This window comes from Amborella trichopoda, chromosome 2 (genome assembly GCF_054954075.1).
Source record: "Amborella trichopoda isolate Santa Cruz 75 chromosome 2, AtrichopodaSantaCruz75HAP2 v2.0, whole genome shotgun sequence".
Lineage (NCBI taxonomy): Eukaryota > Viridiplantae > Streptophyta > Magnoliopsida > Amborellales > Amborellaceae > Amborella > Amborella trichopoda.
In genome coordinates, this window is record NC_142337.1 from 66,185,481 (window position 1) to 66,206,605 (window position 21,125).

The following is a 21,125-nucleotide window of genomic DNA, read 5'->3' on the forward strand; positions in this document are numbered from 1 at the left end:
TATTCCGTCTCAATCCAAAATCCTTTTTAACCTTCATTTCCCTTGTTTTCATTTTCACTACGGTAATATCTCTCGCAAGGGCTCTCTGTCAATTCACCACAATGGAATCTGCTCACTTCTCACGATAAGTTTATCTTTCTCTTCCTCTCTCTCTCCCTATCTTCAAAACCTCTATTGCTCTCACCGTCTTATACTCTCTCTCTCCCTTCGAAACTTCCATTTTCTTATAGAAATCAAGGTTCTTGTGTATTTAAATTTTGGATAATCCATTTTCAAAATCTAAGAATTTATTGAAGAAGGAACCCATTTGCAGCAAAGGCACATGTTCTCGTGTATCTAAATTTTGGATTGAGACGGAATAAAATAGTTTGTTGGGGTCAATTTTTATAGCCAAAAGTGAAAAAAAGGGGAAATAACGGATGAGGGGATTGGGTGAAATATTTGAAAGTTTGTTTATGCCGCTTGAAAGAAAAATGGAATGAGAGTCTACCGTGAAATAAAATGAAAAATTAAGATTCCGTACGATATTTCGCTAAATTGAAAAAAAACTATGTCGTAAAGGAAGCATAGAAAGCTTCACCATATATGGCATGACATGTTGCAACTTGCACTTGTTTCTACCGGAAAGGGAACTTAGTCATAGTGAGTACCTGACTTCGGTTTTAAAGCAACTGGATCAGCTGCTAGTGTTTTTCTTTTTAAATTTGGGGGCCAGCCTGCACATTGTAGAAATGTGGGCTTGGTAAAAAATATATTTTGATTTTAATTTTTAGAGAATGTATAATCTTTAACATGGTGATCATAAATGTGAAAAAAAAAATTAAAAATTTATAACTAAAAATAATAATTATATTAAAAAAACATTTGAACTTGTAGTTACACTTGTTTTTAGATGAACCACCTATTTGCATCCATCATTTTGTATCCATTTTTAAGATGGATGCTTTATACCTTTCGACAACATATTGTAGAAATACAGTTCACCCCGCATGTCACAATTTTCCTTAAATTTGTAATTTGTCCATCACATGAATGACAATATAATAACCGGTGCCATCAAGATTAGACGAACCATTAGGTCAATAAGAGGTCAAGTCATTGTGTGCAATCCTTTTAAGTAAACAAGAACTACCGTTCATTTCCACGGTTCATGAATCCTTATTGAATCGATGATTCGCATTAACTTTTAAGTTTTTTATGTGGATTGATGTTAAAATATTTTTTTTGGTGGGGTTCGATGTTTATATCCACCCTGTGGGAGGATAGGGGTGGTCGGATAGTTCCGATATCGGATAACCCTATAAATGGTTCTATCTGATATTGCAGTATCAAACTGCATTGAAATAATAAAAAATAGAAAATTGGTTTAATGTTTGCAATATCGGATTAGTAGTAAAATTGAAAGAAAGAAAAATGATTCTATACGAAATATCGGAAAATACAAATCAAACCATGATTTATATTTTACTCCATATAAAATATAGGAAAATACAAATCATACCATGACTCCTATAAAATTTCCTTCCTCATATTATTTATCTTGGTACACAAAGGTCAAAATTATTTTAGTGATTAAATATCAAATCCAACCATTCATGTTGTACTAGAAATTTTTTTTTTGTATGGTATTATATATTACAGAGACCATTTACAAGGAGGTCATGATTACCTATAGAGTCGGGGCTCTAATTTGAGCATACCTCCAAAATTTCATTAGAAGATGTTGTTTTGATGCGCAAATATCTTCAAATTGATCATCTCGACATCAAGATGCATGGACATGAGAAAAATTTGGATTTCAAGGACTGAAAATGGTGTTTTTTGTTATGCATTTTTTGACCATCAATTTTAAAAATTTTCAAGTTTTCATAGATCTGTCGATCTGCACCATTTTTAAAGCTTTAAACTTTATAAATAAATATGAAAACATATTTTAAGGCCATCATAAATATTTTTTATAGTAAAACCACATCTCTCGATACTATTTAAAAGTAGGCTTTAATTTGATTGCCGCACCCTTACCTATAATCATCCAATATAAAATCTAAGTAGCAAAGTTCAAAAAAATTTCTATTAAAATTTAAACTTAATAAATAAACAAATATAGCCACTCAATTTCACATAAAGTAGTCGGGATTTATTGTGTCCTCCAAGTAAGAAAAATAAGCGGTCTCATGGTATACTTTTTGACGTTTTTTCTTTCTTAAATATTTAGCCCATCCAACGATAAACCCCAAGTCATTCATCGTGATCATGACCGATTGTGCGGGATAAATGGTAGCGTGCTATTATTGTGTATTTTTCCTTACGAGCACGTATATTATGCTCCCTCAGGAGCATAGTTTACTTTTCCCTCGGTTGAAGTCCTGAAAGATTTTTCCAATCAACAATTTTGGGAACCACTTCAAAATTAGTAGATTACTATTCTCAAAAAAAAAAAAAAAATTTAAGTTTCCTAACACTTTAGACTCACCATCCAGAAATTGGGTGATCTATATTAAATCTGAAGCCTTTATCTTTTTTAACTGCACAGAGGATACAATTAATGATATTTTTATTGAGATTAATCTATATGTTAGATTTCTTTTATCTCCAAAATTTAGGGTCCTAAAATTAATTTTAGGTGGGATTTTACCCAAGGCCGTAAATAGTCATTCTACTTCCGAGGTAGTATAATATCTTTTGGTTTTCCTTGCTTCCAGTCCGGTTCTCTTGTAGATAACAGCCGGCCTGAAGCTTTGACTCTTGCCAGACCGAGAAGCAGCAAATGGAGGGAAGACGTTCTTCTGATGAAGGAGAAGAGAGAGGAAGTTTAGGATTTACAGACATATGGATGAGAGAGAAACACCATCTTCTCTATTCGAAAGCCACCCATCATCCATTCATACTCAGCATCAGCAATGGAACTCTCCATATCTCTTCTTTCAAACGATGGCTTGTAAGCTCTCTCTCTCTCTCTCTCTCTCTCTCTCTCTCTTTCTCTCTCTCTCTCTCTCTCTCTCTCTCTCTCTCTCTCTCTCTCTCTCTCTCTTATTCGTTTCAGTTCAGTCAATTGTGGTGCATTGGTTGAGGAGAACTGCAAAAGGCAAAAGATTTCGGAAAAAGGGAAGACGCATATTGTTATTACTCAGAAAGCATGTATCTATAATTAATTCACCCTTTTATTCTAACTAATTGTCACCCTTTTTTGACACCAAGAAGCTGAAATTTGAATATGCGATTTCGACAGCGACCTGGTCTAGGAGGACCAATAAAAGGAATTTTCATTTTATGTTATATAAATTTCCATTTTATGGATGATTACGTTTGATATTTGAACCAGTTTTAAATATCAATATGGGTGTTAAAGAAATGATAAAAATCCATTGAGACAACGAAGTATTGCATATGTGGATTTCGACCTCTGTTATTTATACCTTTTTTTTTGCAATTTTCGGATTATTTTCTACTCATTGCAGAACCAATAAAGGGAAAATGCTTTTTTATTGTATGTATAATTTTTCTATCTAGTTGATGGTTTCATATGAGCATTGCATTTTTACCTGAAAAATATAATGCTAAGAATCCATTAGAAGATTGAAGCAATGTTATATAGATTGCACGCAAGCATATATTCTTTTTGGGTACACTTCATTGATCCCATAGAGAACTTGGAGAACCTTTAAATGAATTCTGCTTCTTGTTTTAAGTATAATTTTGCAGTATGTGATCACATATGAGAGTTGAACCAGTTTCTATATATCAGCTTCAGTTTCAAAATTTTTGAAGATCCATTCAAACGGTATAATGTTGTTTATATAGATTTGCAACCTCTACAATAGATACCCTTTTTATTTATTATTATTATGGTATTTTTCCATTGTAATGATATTATTCCATTATTTTTCTTACTTTGGTTGATAAAACATTTCAGGGTATGTTTCCATTTAATGATATTATTCCATTATTTTCTTACTTTGGTTGATAAAACATTTCAGGGACAGGACTACTTATTTGTACGGCAGTTCATTCCTTTTGTGGCTAGTATTTTAATAAAATCTTGGAAGGAAGCAGTAGACAATTCCGACATGGATCTCATATTGAGTGGCTTGGCATCCCTTAATGATGAGATATCATGGTTCAAGAAAGAAGCTTCCAAGTGGGATATTGTGCTATCTGATATCATTCCTCAGGAATCAAATCAAGATTATAGCAGGCATCAATTCTAAACATATTCATTTATTTAATTGGTCTAAAGACTCTTTAGCTATAAGTAGTTGCAAATTTGCTTAGGTTTTGATTGTTTAAGACTGTAAATGGCGTTAATGTTATTCTCAATAAAATTTGAGAGGTTAAATAGAATTTAAATTCATAACTGTGTCCCCTCTATATGCTGGTTATCCTTGAAATAGTTGTACCATTACTACTCCAATTATGAACATAACCTTCATTTCTGGAAGAATGAAAAAGATGGCAGTTTGTTTAGTCACAAAAATGGCACATGATTTCAGGAAAATATCATTTCTCGAGGATTTTAATTTTTTTGTGTTTGCTATGAATTTCTAGATCTCTGTGAATTTTTTGAATCTTGTTCATTGGAAGCTATGATATTCGTTGTTACAATGGGCTGTCGTGTTTCAATAAGGGGGCAATTGTGATATAGCTTTTATTTTTCTATAGTTGCTGTTGTGATTTGCTGAAGTGCCTTTGTTTCATGATTTCTGCACAACCAAGAGATTTTATGTTTTCCTGAAAATGACTTCTAGAATTGTATTTATATATAAATTAGTTAATTGTTAACCCCATCGTGAATGTGAATGGAGTATTCTTCTTAGGTGTGAATGTAGGATCATAATTTCAGCATCACATTGAATGGAAGTCATTTCATAGAAACCTTTGGAAAAAGATAGTACTTTAAAATGGTGTTCTTCTTTCTTTAACAGTTAAGACTTTACACTAATGTTATAAGGTCCCCTTATAACATTAGGGGATCTTATAACATTAGTTATAAGATCAAGATCAAGCAGTCAAAGAATTGATTTTGTCCAACTGGTCCAGTTGATGATCTGACTAATTATATTCATCAAAATAAAGCATATTAAAACATTTTTTTCGCTTTTCCAATAACGCAAATACAGAAAGGGAAATAACCATTTATTTTTTGAGAGGGATCTTTCTAATCCTTATCAAGAAGAAAAGAGAGTTTCTTCATTGAATGTTTGGTCCTCAAATGTACTGGGTGTGGGATATGGGCATACCTCCTTGCATGGCCTTGTGTTTTGCCATGAGATGCATCCACTTGGGCCAGCCTGCACCACCAAACAATCATTCCCCTGACCTTTTTAGTTTAGTTTTTTAGTTGGACTAGCAAGGGACCAAATTTGGTCCAATCTGATACAAAACTGGCCTGTTTTGGGTTGTAGAACATCTCTGTATACTTATGTTGTGTCATGTAATCGACATATACCTTTAGAATTTCATCGATGAAGATAACATAACATCTAAAATTACACCATGATATCAGAGTAGGAGGATCTCATGTACAATATTCAGTAATATGTCCACATCTACGAGAGGGTTGAAAAAGAGAAGCATTTCATTGGAAATGCAACAGTTGCATATAGGCACCAGCAGTCAAGAGAACAGCAAGACTACATCAATTCACATTGTAGTGAACAAAGTCAAATTGAGGATGTTCTTGTCAAAATTATTAAAACCGGACCAGACCGGCAGTCCAACTGGTAGAACCTGCGACCGGAACCTTGTCCAATCCGATGCAAGTACTAAACCGGGTTCTACATAGAACTGGTCAAAATTGGCATTTGACCGGTTGAACCGGTTCGATCACCGGTTTTGCTGGTTCTATTGGTCCATCCGGTCTGGAAAGTTGTGCTTAAGTTCTACAGTTGAGGTTAAACTCTATTTTTTCAAATTTATTGCCAATTTTTTACATGATCTTATTCTTCCTTTCCATTTTTTTTTAATGTTGATTACATGGAAACTTTTTATTGCCAAAAATCTTGATAAGAAAGAAGCTATATCTTACTTTCCTTTATTCGAAAAATAAAAGGTCAGATTTGTCCTTTTATTGTACTCTCTCTCTCTCTCTCTCAATGTGTTTGTGCCTTGCCCATGTAAAATGGAAAGAGAAAAAGCTCTCCATACGCACCTTGCTATTAATTAAACAAAATGCAATGGTTAATTAAATGATTTGCATTGCGAACTATTTACTAATGTTTAATTTAAACATTAGTTAAACAAAATACAATGTTTAACAAAATAAAAAAGTAATGCTTAATTATTTACTAATATTTAATCATGGTAATTTACTAATTTTTTTTAAATGCAATATTTTATTAGTAAAGTGAGTTAATTTTTTACAATAATGTTTATATGAATTTCTAATATTTTAATAAATTTTATAATTCTTTTATTTTGAAAAAAAGGTTCGATCAGTCCGACCACTGGTTGAACCGATTTTGATTGGATCCCCTTTTTCGGTTCAAGCAATGGTCCGATCTTGATTACACTGGTTCTTACGGGATTTTGGAGTATTATAGTAGAAAAACTGGACCGTTTTCCATATATAAAAAGTTTCAGAGGTAGATGCCTGGGATGGAGAAACCCAATGGTTAGATAAGGTAAAGAGTGCTATAGCTCCTGTTAGATCCTGCATGGATATGAACAGGTCCCCAGACCATCCGATGTCCACAATGGACAGCTGAGCTGTGTCTTTACCCCTCTCAATTTCCATCGAAAAGTTTGACTGACTTGGAGCTGAGGAATGAAACCCTCTCGACAGTCCATTTTTGACATCAGATGGTTGAGGGGCATGTTTATATTCGTGCAGGATACAGATGGCTAGTATAGTATATGTTGCCTTTAGATTATTGATTTGCAATCAACCATGATATGACAAAATACATCCATTTATGAGAATCACAATTTTCGACCACATGTTTAAACAATAGAGAGGAATGATTGCAATAAGTGATGTGGGATTTTTTAATTCGAAGTGATTTAACTTTGAAGTAACATCAGTTAAAAGTCTATGCTTGTAGCATCGTCGTTTGCTTTATAGAATAGCAAGTTTGATTCTATATACTTGTGCAACCTCAGGTTATTAAAACTTGGGACTCTGATACTACTTTGCCTGACTGCAAGTCTGCTCAAACTAATTATTTTCTCATCCAGGTCAAAATTCTATGACTTGGTCATACTCAAACTTACCAGCTTGACTTGAACTATTAAAAACTTATATGACCGTAGATTATCATCAGCATCATCATCATAGCCTTTTCCCAATTAATTGGGGTCGTCTACACGAAACGTGGTCCGTCATTCTGCTCTACACGAATCCATAGATATTCTTCAAAATCAGAGATATTTAACTTCAAGCTTGCAGAGATCTATCATCCAGACTTAATTCCTTCCTTTGTCTTGTTATAATTCAAATTCTTTCTAGAAGGTAGAGTTTCACAACGGCATGTTGATTGGCACATTCTTTACATCGTACAAAACTGATTATGAGTTGAGGACTACGTGTGTTTTATGGTTGTGGGTGAATTGTTGCTAAAAGTTACTTTACCCTGAAGAAAATCATAACTGAATGTCTTATTTGACATTAGGATTGGTTATAAGTTATGCAAATATTTATTATACTAACAGTTTAGCTTTTAGTTAAATCTCTCTCTCTCTCTCTCTCTCTCTCTCTCTCTCTCTCTCTCTAAAGTAGATTCTAACCTGCAAAAAGCAATTTTTCAATAAAAGTTGACAATGTGCAAACAGCTCTTGATTTTTCTTTTTTGACTTTTTATGATATACATGTATGGTAGGTTCCTCGAAAGCTTGACCAACTCTGAGATAGATTATCCAGTGGTCTTAACTGCATTATGGGCCATTGAAGTGGTGTACCAAGAGAGCTTCTCTCTCTGCCTTAAAGATGATTCAAAAACTCCACCAGAACTACTTGAAGCTTGTCACAGATGGGGGAATGAAGAATTCAAACAGTATTGTTGCTTGCTCCAGAGAACTACAGATAGGTACCTTGAGAAGGCTCCAATAAATGTTGTAGCGAAAGCCGAAGAAGTGTTTGTACGCGTTCTTGAGAATGAAGTCAAATTTTGGAACATGAGTTATGGTGAACAACAAACATGAGATCCAAGATAGTGAGTTTCATAGCATATGTCACAGAACATTTTACCATGTTGACCTCAGCGAGGTTTTCTTTTACCCTGGTGGTGTCGAACCCAGAACTTTTAGCTCATGATTGGATTCTGTTTGCAAGTATCTTAATGGATATGGGTGATTGGTCTTGCTCACTTATACTGAATCATATTGTTACCTTTTGTTTCTTTATGATCAATAGTTAATGGCTTTGATAATTTTTCAAAAATGCCAATCTGCAGTTGACTGTCATGCACCATAGATTTAAGATTAGGCAAATATGTGTAAGTTCAAATCATACGAATAATATGATGTGTCATAACCATTCTGCAAAATTCAGCTTTTATAGTTGGTTTATTCTTAGATGTGTTTGCTTTGCATATGATAGTAAAATCAGTTCGTAACGAAACATTTTACTCCCTTTGTGAGTGTTTGGCTGCTAACCATGTTATGTTTAGGATGTACACTGCTCGCCCATTTAAGATTAGGCAAATATGTGTAAGTTCAAATCATACGAATAATATGATGTGTCATAACCATTCTGCAAAATTCAGCTTTTATAGTTGGTTTATTCTTAGATGTGTTTGCTTTGCATATGATAGTAAAATCAGTTCGTAACGAAACATTTTACTCCCTTTGTGAGTGTTTGGCTGCTAACCATGTTATGTTTAGGATGTACACTGCTCGCCCATTTTAGCCGTTCCCTAATCTTCAACATTAAGAGAGAGAAACCAAGCGCAACTTCTCTAGACACTCCCCTTTGAGTGTAAAGTACATCTTAGCATCTCCTTGACATGGAGAGAGAAACCAACTGCTGAGCCTTTCAGACCATATTCTGCACTTTTTAGGAGCAAGCCAGCTTTTACTGCTCAAATTTTCAAAGCCCACAGAGAGAGAGAGAGAAAGCTACAACTCAAATTTTTGAAAGCCCACTTCAATCAATGGCCTAGGGCCCAAAGTGAGGAGCTTGTGCCGAAATAGCCGCTAGACTTGGGGCAATTTTGTGCCCAAGTATCTAGATTGACCTAAACAAGCCGGTTACAGACGATTAGGTCCATTGAATAGATTTTGACAATTGGCTAAAGCCTAAGGGGCAATGATCCAATGAGCAAGAATGTTGGGGTTTTGATTAGCCAGGCCCATCTACACCATCATCTTGTGGACAAGACCATCACACTTGTTGGGTCTTTGTCCTCCAAAACAAAAAGGGGGAGAGAGAGAGAGGGGGGCTTATATAAGCACCAAAGAATTTGGTTATTTGGATTTTTATAGACAAGATATCTTAAAAAATCCTCATGGAGAAATTGTCACACAGAAAGAAGGTGTTTTTTCAAATCCTTGTGGTTGGAAAGTCTTTTGGTTTGCAAATCTCAACCACTTGGTCTGATGATATTTATACACCAATCCTTTTAAGTTTCTCTAGCAATGGAGTAAAAAAAATCAAGCACTCCTGCACAATGTGGAGAGAGAAGATTTTCAACGATACATTTTTTGTCCACGTGTAAGGCTGTGATAGGCCAAGAGGTGATAAGAATTGGGTGTGCCATATGCAAAACGCCAATGCTCCTATTGCCCTTTATTAACCCATACCTCTACACCTTATTCCCCTGTAGGCTTTATACAAAAGGTCTAAGTGAAAACATTCAAGCAAGCAGCTATGGCTTCACTAGCATCACCTGGTGTTTCTCTCTCTACAACTTCAACGGTGGCCATGCAAGAGCGCCCTAAGCTTCACACGCATGTTAATTGCCAAAGTTGGAGAGGGGGGCTTAGCATGAGGAGGATGGTGGCACTTGTGAGAGCAACACCTTCCCCTTCCCAGAATATATCTGAGAAACTATCGGAGAGCATTGAGCATGCAAAGGAGGTGTGTTCGGGAGATGCGGTGAGCGGAGAGTGCGTCGCTGCGTGGGACGAGGTCGAGGAGATGAGCGCGGCAGCGAGTGATGCTCGTCTCAAAGAGAAGGAATCCGACCCATTGGAGACCTACTGTAAGGACAATCCGGAGACCAAAGAGTGCCGCACCTACGAGGATTGATCATTGATCAATCTCTCTTTCACTCTCTAACGATGAAGTTGGCACGTGCGTTTCTTGTTTCTTTATAGCCCATCCTCCTTGGATATGATGTGTTACATTCAGCTCTCCTTCTAGGGAATATCTTGGTTATCCGAGTAAATTAGAATACCATGGACTTGACCAAACTTTACCAAGTTTATAGATTCAATGTTTATGAAGATTTCAAAAGGAGCAAAGTTTAGTAAAAAATTTATTTTTCTCAAATGGACGCTTGTGTGAAATATTCAGTTTCTCTTTGATCTCTGACTCGTGCTGATGAATGGATATGTAGCAAGATAGAGAACAGAGAAGTAGTTCAAGAATTTCCGACCCAACTCGAAATCAGCTGAGTTGGATCGGACCTGGGAGGTGACCAATTTCAAATTGAAAGTACCCTCTTTTTTTCTAATTTTTCCAATTTTCTGAGTATCTTTTAGCGTCGTCTGACTCCAAAATTATCCGGTGGAATTGGAATTGGACCGGTTTTTTAAGAACACTGAGAGTGATGATCAAAATGGCTTGGCCTCGCCTCTTGTTAGGAATAAGACACCCGGTCACACCTGGTAACAGATGCCCAACGTCACACCCGGTTTTCTTCGGGGGAGGCCAGTTAGGAGCTTTTGTTCCTTATCCGTAACCTCCCTAAAAAAGAACAACCAAACAATAACCGTGCCTATAACCAACAATACCTAACCCAACGATCTTAGGTGGTTTAAGGGCTTAGCTTATAGCGTTTTCATTACCCAAGGGTTTTGGAGTATATGGGTTAAATACCTAACCTTTAGTATCAGATCAACTACTGCGATATAAGTTCAAATCCTAGAAAAGGCCTACTTGTGGAAAAGGCTACCTATGGAAAGGACTACTTGAATAGAATTAGAGTGAGAGAGCCCGCCATAGAGTGAGAAACTTTCTGTGTTTCCATCACCCTAAGGGTTTTCCAGGGAAAGTGGCCGTCAATTGTTGCGGAACATGGCCATATTCCCTCTAAAAATTAAAGAAAGTTAAGGGTTATGATAATTTTTTTTTTTATATAGTTATTTTTTGTTTTTTAATATAATATGGCTCTTTTTTATCATAGTTATATAAGTTGGCAATTTTATTTTTAGAAATAAGATTGCAGTATTTTACACTCTTCATTTTAATTAGATAGTGTGGATTTAATATGTCCTCCAAAAAAATATCAATTTCACTAAAATTCGATTTATCCAAGTAAACTCATAGAAGATTAAGGGGAGAGTACTCCAAACTAATGCCCAGCGATGCACAAAAGATGGTATATTTTACAGATGGAGTTTATAGAAAAGGGACTATCCGAAAAAGACCATACGGAGGATAAGCTCTTGATTTGTGCCTTGCAATAAAGCTTGAGTGTGCTCGAATAGTAATAAAAGGTATTTGGTGTCTTATTTTTTTAAATTAAATGATTGGTGATTCGAGGTATAAGAGGTAGTTTCTCCATAATGGTATTTGTTGAAGCCTAGCATTGTTTTTTTTTTCATGGTGATAATGGCCATTTAGAAACTCAGTCTTTTGGGCATTATCTCGATCTTGTTTACTAGTAATTTTATAGTGGAGAATTTCTCTTCGAGCCTATTTAGATGATATTTGGATGACATTTAATTTTATCGAGATTAAATTATCTAACTTAAAATTAAGTTTGTTCTCTCAAGCATATGTATGATACAAATTATTGCAAAACACAGTTATTAAGAAGTATTGTTTGGGATCTTTATTTTTATCTGTTATTTTGGGCTAAACTTTGGGGAATTTGGTCCCCTGCCCATTTTTATTGATGAGAGAACTTGGGATCTTTATTTCAACAATGCATAGTGTATTCTATTAGAGATAAAATAGAGGACTATTTAGAAATGGGTGCGGTTCGTATAGAGCCTAGGCTCTAAACAATCAAATTAGAGCCTACCTTCAATTAGTGTCGAGAAATATGGTTTTAATACTGGAAATCATTTTGATAGCCTTAAAATATATTTTTTATCTTTATTTATAAAGTTTAAAGCTTCAAAAATAGTGTAGATCGAGAGATCTATAAAAACTTGAAAATCTTGAAAATTGATGGTCCAAAAGTGCATTACAAAATATATTATTTCCAAAACCTAAAATCCAATTTTTTCTCATGTCTAAGCATCTTGATGTCGAGATGATGAATTTGAAGATATTTGGACATCGAAACAATCTCTTCTAATGAAATTTTTAAGGTAGGCTCGAATTTGATTGTTTAGAGCCTCGGCTCTATATAAACTTTTCCCTTTAAAAATAGCAGGTGTATTTTATTTTGAATCATTTTGGAGTGAAAGAATGGAAAAACTGGTCAAGGGGTTGTTATAAAAATATTCTGGATAATATAATTTCCTTTGGTTGTTTGCTATGTATCTTGTCTTATACGTAACGTTATTCAATTATTTAATTTTTCAGCAATATCTAGCTATTTTTAGTAAAAAAATTGATGTTCAACAGATTACTTTCAGTAAAAGGTTTTTTAAAAAGATAAACTTATATGTAAAGTGCTATATGTATATCTTAAATACTTTTATCATGGACACAACCTGTAATAAATGGTTTATTAGGAATAATTTTATTGAAAGTAAATTACAAGTGATAACAAGTACATCCAAATAGGCCTTTATACCGTATGTGCATGTCGATAAAGTCGTACTCCACGCTTTAATAAAACTTTATGTTGTATCTTTCTTTTTCTTCGCCTTTTTTTTGCATTAACTCGGGATCTTGTGAGGCCATATTTACCTATACAAACACTAATCATTCTAGTGAGTATATTTGGAAAGGATACGGTTTTTATGCGGTCAGCCCGCCTATTGTAGAAATGCATGTTTGGCAATAAATATATTTTTTAAATATAATTTCATCTTAATTTTTAAAAAATCACGAATATGAAAAATAATAGAAATAATAATCATAGCAAAAAAACATTTGGACTGTTTTACCATTGTTTTTAGATGAACCACCTCTTTGCATTTACCTTTAATATTTATACTTCTAGATGGTGTATTGTAGAAATGCGTTACAGCTCACATGAAACAATCTTTCATTTGAAAATCCCTACTCTGCAAAATTTTGACTGTAAAAATTATTTTATTAGCATTAATGTTATTTTGATGATTGAGGTATCAGAATAAACGTTAAAACCCGTCTTACAAGGAGAGAACCATGGATGAGGTCATGAAAAAATAAATGGCCTCTTTGCATATTTCTCCGTTTTCGTTGCCATGTGCTCTACTTCATTGCCTTTTGAGTTTTGACACTGACTTTGAAGCCATGTGTTCTTTTCTTTCTCCTCTCACTCTCTCTAATCTATTGAAGACAACATATCTGCAGCCATGTGATCTCTCTCGGGAAATGACATTTGACTCTCTCTCAAGAAACAAGACCCTTTCTCTCTTCTCTCTCTCTCTCTAATCCTACTTGTTTGGAGCTTGGAGCTCTTATTACTTGGTCAAAGTTTGTATAAGGTTGCCGTAGAAGTAAGGCACACCTCTAAAACTTGTTTTATGGTAAAAACTAATGGTGACTTGAAAACCATTTTTGTCCCTGCTTATAGAAGTTAAAATTATAAAAAGGGCAAACTTTCTATGATCTACAGCATAGAAGTTCTCTCTTTTCCTTATCCAATCGTCTATTTTGAATGGAGAGCTAAGATTGTCCGAATCACAATGTTACGTTTCTACACTATTTTATTTTTAATTTTTTTCTATAAACTATTTTGACACCAAATTTTGGATGTCTATTCCTATATTAAATTCGCACTAGCGAAAAATATAAAAAAAATATTTTCAATAAAATAAAATACCAAAATACCCCTAAAAGTTTCAAGGGGTATTTTGATCGTGATATTTTATCAAAAAATTATTTTTAACATTTTTTATGGGTGCGTCTCAATGAGAAGATGGCATGTACCAAATTTCATATTAATACAATTGTATAAAAATAAATAATAAAAAAATACTCTGATATGTCGGATATAAGATCAAAAGGTGAGTGCCTCTCTTGATCAAAATTGGACGGCTGGATGGTAGGGGGTTGATAGAACTTCTATACTGTAGAGGAAGTATAGAAACCTTTCCCTTATAAAAATGGTACACTTTAAGCATATTGATAAACACTTTGAAAAATCTTGAAAATAGACCGTCTAGATAATTTATTACAAGATGTACTATATTTTGGTTTTTGGATTTGGAATTCTTTTTTTCTTTCATGTCCATATATCTCGATATTGAGATGATCCATTAGATGGTTCTCCAACATCAAAATACTCTCTTCTATAGGATTTTTTAGGTTCCTTATTTCAATAATATAAAGTTGTAATCCTATATAATCTTTTTCCTTTTAACTATTCCTTTGTGGTGCTATATATAAGAATTTCACTTCACTCGGGGCAACAGCATGACAGGTCAAAGACAAATTTTCAAGAGAGTAATTTGTGTATAAACTGCATATCCTTTTAAAGTACCGTTATTTAAACAAATTTATATCATTACATATATACCTATTTTTTTTCTTTTTCTTTTTTTTAAAATGAAGGGATTGCCTATACTTTAGATTTTAAAGATCCAAAGTTCAGATTCAAAGTTTAACAAATTTTGACCCCTAACTTAAGTGCCTTTGAGGCCATAAATACTTTTGATTTTGAAAATTTAAAGTTTTTTTGTTGATGAAAAAACTTTTGATTTTGAAAACTTGAAAGTTTTCGTGGCGTTTTTGTCTGCCAAAGAAAAATATAGAGTTTCAAAATCCAAAAATTTCATGTTATGGCCGCCCATAAGCAGGAAGCTTAAGCTAGGACCCCACGTACATGTGTCTCCATATCTCAATATTGGTGGTACAGTGGGGACTCCATGTGGATCATGGATGCAGTATGCTCCAAAGAACCCATAAGTGAGCTCATAAAAATGGACTACTGGTTTATGAATATTAAGAATGTATCAATCCAATCGTGTCGGCACCATCCAGACGGTACTTTTGTTTACAAGTTGTAACACTAATATAATGTGGCTTTTAAGACATGAATTCGAAATATCCTTCTTTCAAAGACCAAAAAAATAAAATAGTATTCGGTAAACTATCGATTACAATGTGGTTTTCGTGTGGTGTTAAAAAGGAAAGTATATGAAAATTATTTATTTTTGACACGAGGGCACAACCATCTCTAGCTATTAGATGCAAAATTGAATGACTCAGGGTATGTCATTGACTAGGGTATGTCATCGACTAAGCTCAAATTCCAAAAGAATTTTTCTCGAATTCTATTACACACCCTAGGCGGTTAGATTCTACTGCGATGTTTAGGAGTGATTATGACCTTCTTGTATGAATGGCCTTAGTAAACAAGCATCACTACATGTTTAATGCATTCTAGCCATTATCATCATCATCATCATGAGGGCCTTTTCCCAACTATTTAGGATTGGCTATACGAATTCTAGTCCGTCGTCCTTCTCTATCAAGTACCATACCCTTAGTGTTGTTATAAATCCCGATATATTTTCTTACTACTTCTAACCATATCCTTTTGACCCTATCTTTTGTCTTTTTTTATCCTTCCACTTGAACTACTCATACCTCTTAACAGATGTTGTGCTAGATCTGCATTGATCTAAATCTGTTTTCTCTCATCTTATCGCCTATTTGAGCCACACCTAAGTTCTTCCTAATGTAAGCTTTTTGAATTCTAATGCATTCTAACTAATGTTGAAAAACATCTAATCTGGATGGGAATTAGCCTGTCCCAATCGACAATCGGTGGGAATCGACTAGTTCCCCAAAAAACCAGTAAGTTCTCTCACAAAACCCGCTAGTTCTATTAAGGAATCAACAATTTAGCTTGGCCAGATTGCCTTGTTCCCATATTTTTTATTCTTTTTATTTTTCACATTAATTTTATTTTAAATATATTTATTTTTTATTAGGATTGTCTACAAACATTTATCTTTTGTACAAATAGGTCAAAATCACTCTTATCCCTTAAAGTTCAGAATGAGTGATTGTAAGAGTGTCATTGAATAGACCCAAAGTTCCAAAAAAATCAATTTGACATCTAATGAGATGGAATTGTTATGATCTTATTGTACAAAAGATAAATGGTATCTTTTTAGACAAGTCCCTTATTTATTAGTCAATTCTCTTCGCCAGATTGCCGATCTTGATTGGGGATTCAATGTCTAAACAAATTTCCCGAATGGCCAGTTCACACGACTCATCCAGGTTTTAATGCATTAGTTCTAACAAAAAAAAAAAAACTATCACATGTACAAGCATATAGCTATAGTATGTACTGAGCTCCAAAATGCATTGTTAGAATGATTATTTTCACTCAAATATGAATATCTTTAACTTAAGAATATTAAAGATTGATTTAAGATGTTTGGGGTTTTTAAAGGCCTAGATGCACCATGTACCAATCAGATGACATACATAAAAAATAGTAGACTCATTTTCTTCTTTTCATCTAGGCGAAATCAAAATTTTATTTTATTTCAATCGCGAAGAAGAGAACTATGCTGCACAAAACTTAAAAGAGGCCAAAAGATGTCTACCTTTAAAAGAGGCTAACCCTGAAGTATAGGGCAAGTCAATGTAATAGTATTCCTTGCACTCCAAATGTAAGAACGTTATTTAATATGAAGAAAGTTTATCCTATACACATGGAAATAGTCCCCGAAAATCCCTCACTTGCAGAATTAGAAACTTCCAATATCGGGGTCTCATCCAAGATTACATATATGGTTGGTTGGATGTGAAGTAGGTGAAGACAACAAACACGAGAAATAAAATAAACATAAAAATCACACTACAATTACTCAAAGATGTACATGGCTCACCCCAAAAAGATAGAGTCCACATGCTTAGCAAGTAAAAAAATTACAATATCAATGATTATTATAGATTTTGGTTACATATGGTGCGCCTCCCTTTAACCATCTACAAAAGTATCATCAATCTTCTTTTCGAAACCGGCTCCCCCAACCAATCTTTCCCACGATTACGCTATTACCAAGAGAGAAAATGAGAGCAATTAAGAAGAGTCTTTGCTTATCTAAAAGAGGCAATCAAACCCAAAATCTCGTGTGAACACCGCCTCTTTACGAGATCAATGTATCACCCTTGGAGATATGGAGATCCCTTTCCATGACCCTAAAGGGTTGATTATTAAAATCATGTTGTATGTCTTCCTTGAACCCTTATTTTTTTAAATGGAAAAAATCATATAAAGTGTCTACCTTATATTGTGCGAAAACAATTCACTTAAAAAATCCGTTAAAAATAAGTGTTTTAATGTTAGAAAACCCTCAAATTAATCATCTCAATATATATAGTTATGAAAAAAAAAAAAAACAAATATTTCAAGTTTTAAAAATAGTACATCTTGTAACAAGTTATCTAGACAGCCTATTATTAAGATTTTCAAGAGTTCATAGATTTGCTTGATATGCACCATATTTACAATTCAAGTTTTATTAGGGGTGAAAATGAATTTTAAGCTATTATAAAATTATAGACATCGAAGCAACATTTTTTTTACTCTAATACTCTCACATCTTTCAAAAAAAATATGGATGGATTAATTTTGACTAACACCAAATCGGACACTAGCACCTACCAAAACCAAAAGGGGTAATAACAAGCAACCAATATTTAACACTTACTATTTGCTTTACGTGACCAGTTACAAAGCAACCTTTTTTATTCGAAGCACATACGCACCATTTGTTTTACATTTACAAAGACGAGCATGTATACTGTGCTCCCGTGGTGCAAACTCTAGATCTACTCCCTCACCCAAAACAAACACCTATTTAGGAAGATTTTTTTGGCAAAAAATTTTGACAACCACATAAGAAATACTAGATGATTATTTCAAAATAAAAAATTTGAATTTTGAGTTATGTGATATTTAGATCTAGCCCTTCAAAATTTGAACAGTCTCTATTCAATCTTGAGGCATTAAATTTTTTTAAGGTACACAGAGTTTATTTCAGATTTCTTTTTCAACTGAAATTAATCTATGGGTTAAAGAGATTACACAAAAATTTGAGGTCTAAAGGTATCCACAACATAGGTTTTGTCTCAGGGAGTAAATGAATATCATACTCCCGCACTTTTGGCCACATTAAAAAAATCAACAAAACCAATGTTGTGGCATAGGAAGAACCATACCCATCATAATTACAAGCTTTGGATCATCCTAAAAATACAAATTTGAAATTTGTAGTCTATTTGAATGACGACTGGGCTGACGGCTTTGAGCAATAATGCACATTATGTTAGGTCAAGAAAAATATTAAAATAAGCCAAAAGTTTAGTTATAAAATCCTCAACTCCATTAAGAGTCTCATTCGCCATTTTTGTGTTATTCCCCAAAGCCAAAGGCATATGCTTTGGCATAAGAATGAACCTAGGCAACTTCTTAATCTTATTTGAACTCATTATTAGTGAGAAAAAAAACAAAGGCAAGTGTAATGGAACCAATTTCCAAGTGGCATGTACACACATATTTATAGTTTATTAGAGTGACCATTTACTAAAGACAGTGTATTTGTATCTATTTGTATCTCGCACTCTAAAAAGCTAAGCACCATCCTTTAATGCCACTTAAAACCCTTGCGTTTTCTTTATTTAATACTATATTTATGATAATAAAACAATATAAAAACTACTCGGTTGTTAAATGAGAATAAATCATTATGCTTAAAACTCTTATACCAAATTGACCCCATCTCACTTAATCTTGTTTAATATTTTAAAACCCTCTAATTTTTTAGCTTGATCACCGATCAGGATGGCATTCGATTGGGACCAAACAGTTTCAGGATAGTATGGGTCCCCTTGAAATCCTTTATATAAATTTTTTTAAAAAACTTATCTAATATTTTCTTTAGTCCCAACTAAATCCCCACCTTTTATTTTATTTATTTTAAAAAGATTAATCCAATTCCAATCAATCTAGATCACTGAGCCAACAATCCACCCCACTAATACGGATTTATAACACCGATCCTATTTTAAGTAAGCAATGAGAAAAGACCTACAAGCCAACTTGTGCGAGTCCACCTGGACCAAGTGGAGTATAAAACCATTAAAAACAAGTTCCATTGATTGAAAACCAATACTTCGGGGATGCCTTTCAAGTTTCTTGGCCTTGGTTAGGCATTTTAAACTCTTTAAATTTTGTTTACATTTTTTTATTTTTGCTTCTCTCCTTTTTGCTTTGGAAGAGTCAGCCAAGCCGCCGACTCAATCGATTGTTTGATCGACCCGAATAAGAGACCAATAAATATTCAGTATAAACTCGGCCAACAGATTATCAAAAATGGAATATAATTAAATCAAAATGTACTATTTCAAAACTTAAAAACGAAGAAAACCAGGGGTGATCAAAACAAGCCTTAGAAAAAAAAAATTACACCTTGATGACGAATGACCAGGACAATGTATCGAGAGGAATTCAATAAAGAGCTGCATTCAATGAGGATCAGATAAAAACCATGATAAAATTAGGGGAAAGTATAGAACGAGACTATTCAATCTTGACCATTGGATGGCTATAATTATTCTATTGACGAAGTTCAAATTTTAAAAAAAATTGTTTCGAATTTTGTGACACATCCAAGCAATCAAACTTCACATTGGATTATTGGGGGTAATTATGACCACTTTGTATTAAAAGTAAATGATATCATTGTATATAATCTCATAATCCAATTTTTGATTGCATGCATCGATTACATCGCATTTTCTTCATTTCTCATTACATTTCTGCAGCTATCTACCAAGGCAGTGCAAATATAAAATTGTGGAAAAAATTTATACAAGTCTGAAGCCCTAAACAATCAATTTAAAGCGTACCTCAAAAATTTCACTAAAAGAGGTTTTAATGTCCAAATATCTTCAAATCGGTTATCTCGACCTCAAAATATATGAACATCAAGATACATCTCGACCTCAAGATACATGAACATCAAGATACATCTCGACCTCAAGATACATGATACATGAAACATCACGATACATCTCGACCTCAAGATACATGAAACATCAAGATACATCTCGACCTCAAGATACATAAACATCAAGATGCAAGATGCATGGACATGAGTAAAAAATTGATATCAAGTTTTGAAAATAGTGATTTCAAGTATTGAAAATAGTGCATTTTATAATACATAGACATGAGTAAAAAATAGATTTCAAGTTTTAAAAATAGTGATTTCAAATTTTGAAAATAGTGCATCTTATAATGCATTGTTGGATTTTAAAATTTTCATAGTCCGCCCAACCTACACTTATTTTTTAAATTCTAAATTTTAAATTTTATAATTAGAGATTTGAAAATATATTTTAGGACGAAGATTTTCCAGTATTGAAACCATTTTAACCACATTTCTCGACACTATTGAAACCACATTTCTCTGAAGGTATTTGAAGGTAATCTGATTGTCTAGAGCCTTGGCTCTATAATACAATCACACCCTTATAAAAAATGAAATATAATTAAATTAAAATGTAATATTTCCAATACTAAAAAACGATTGGTGATCAAACCAAGCCTCAGGAAAAAAAAATTTACACCTTAATGGTGAATAACCAGGACAATGTATTGAGAGGAATTCAGTAAAGAGTTGCATTCAATAAAGATCAGACAAAAACCATGATAAAACTAGTTCAATCGTTTGATTGAATGCATCCATTACATCACATTTCTTAGTTTTTAATTACATTTCTTCACTTTCGACTTAGGCATGCAAATATAAAATCATATACCAAACAAACTGATATAAAAATATCGCATCATGCACCACCCAAAAAACCGGCACACAGATAATGAGAAAACTAAATTGCATACTAATATTACCACAAAAAATGGCCATAAAAAAAATAGAAGAAACTTGCG

General features: G+C 33.6%; 2 protein-coding genes across 2 annotated transcripts; both read left to right on the forward strand.

Moving 5' to 3' along the window:
• Positions 1-2,747: 2,747 nt before the first annotated feature.
• On the forward strand, positions 2,748-8,302 carry LOC18430234 (heme oxygenase-like, multi-helical). Its single transcript, XM_011623594.3, has 3 exons — positions 2,748-2,938; positions 3,978-4,195; positions 7,815-8,302. Exons 1-3 carry the CDS (start codon positions 2,768-2,770, stop codon positions 8,134-8,136), a joined length of 711 nt encoding a protein of 236 aa, XP_011621896.1. The 5' UTR covers positions 2,748-2,767; the 3' UTR covers positions 8,137-8,302.
• Positions 8,303-9,100: 798 nt separating this feature from the next.
• On the forward strand, positions 9,101-10,426 carry CP12-1 (CP12 domain-containing protein 1). The gene has a single exon (XM_006840392.4). The coding sequence runs from the start codon at positions 9,803-9,805 to the stop codon at positions 10,181-10,183; it is 381 nt and encodes a 126-aa protein (XP_006840455.1). The 5' UTR covers positions 9,101-9,802; the 3' UTR covers positions 10,184-10,426.
• Positions 10,427-21,125: the final 10,699 nt, after the last annotated feature.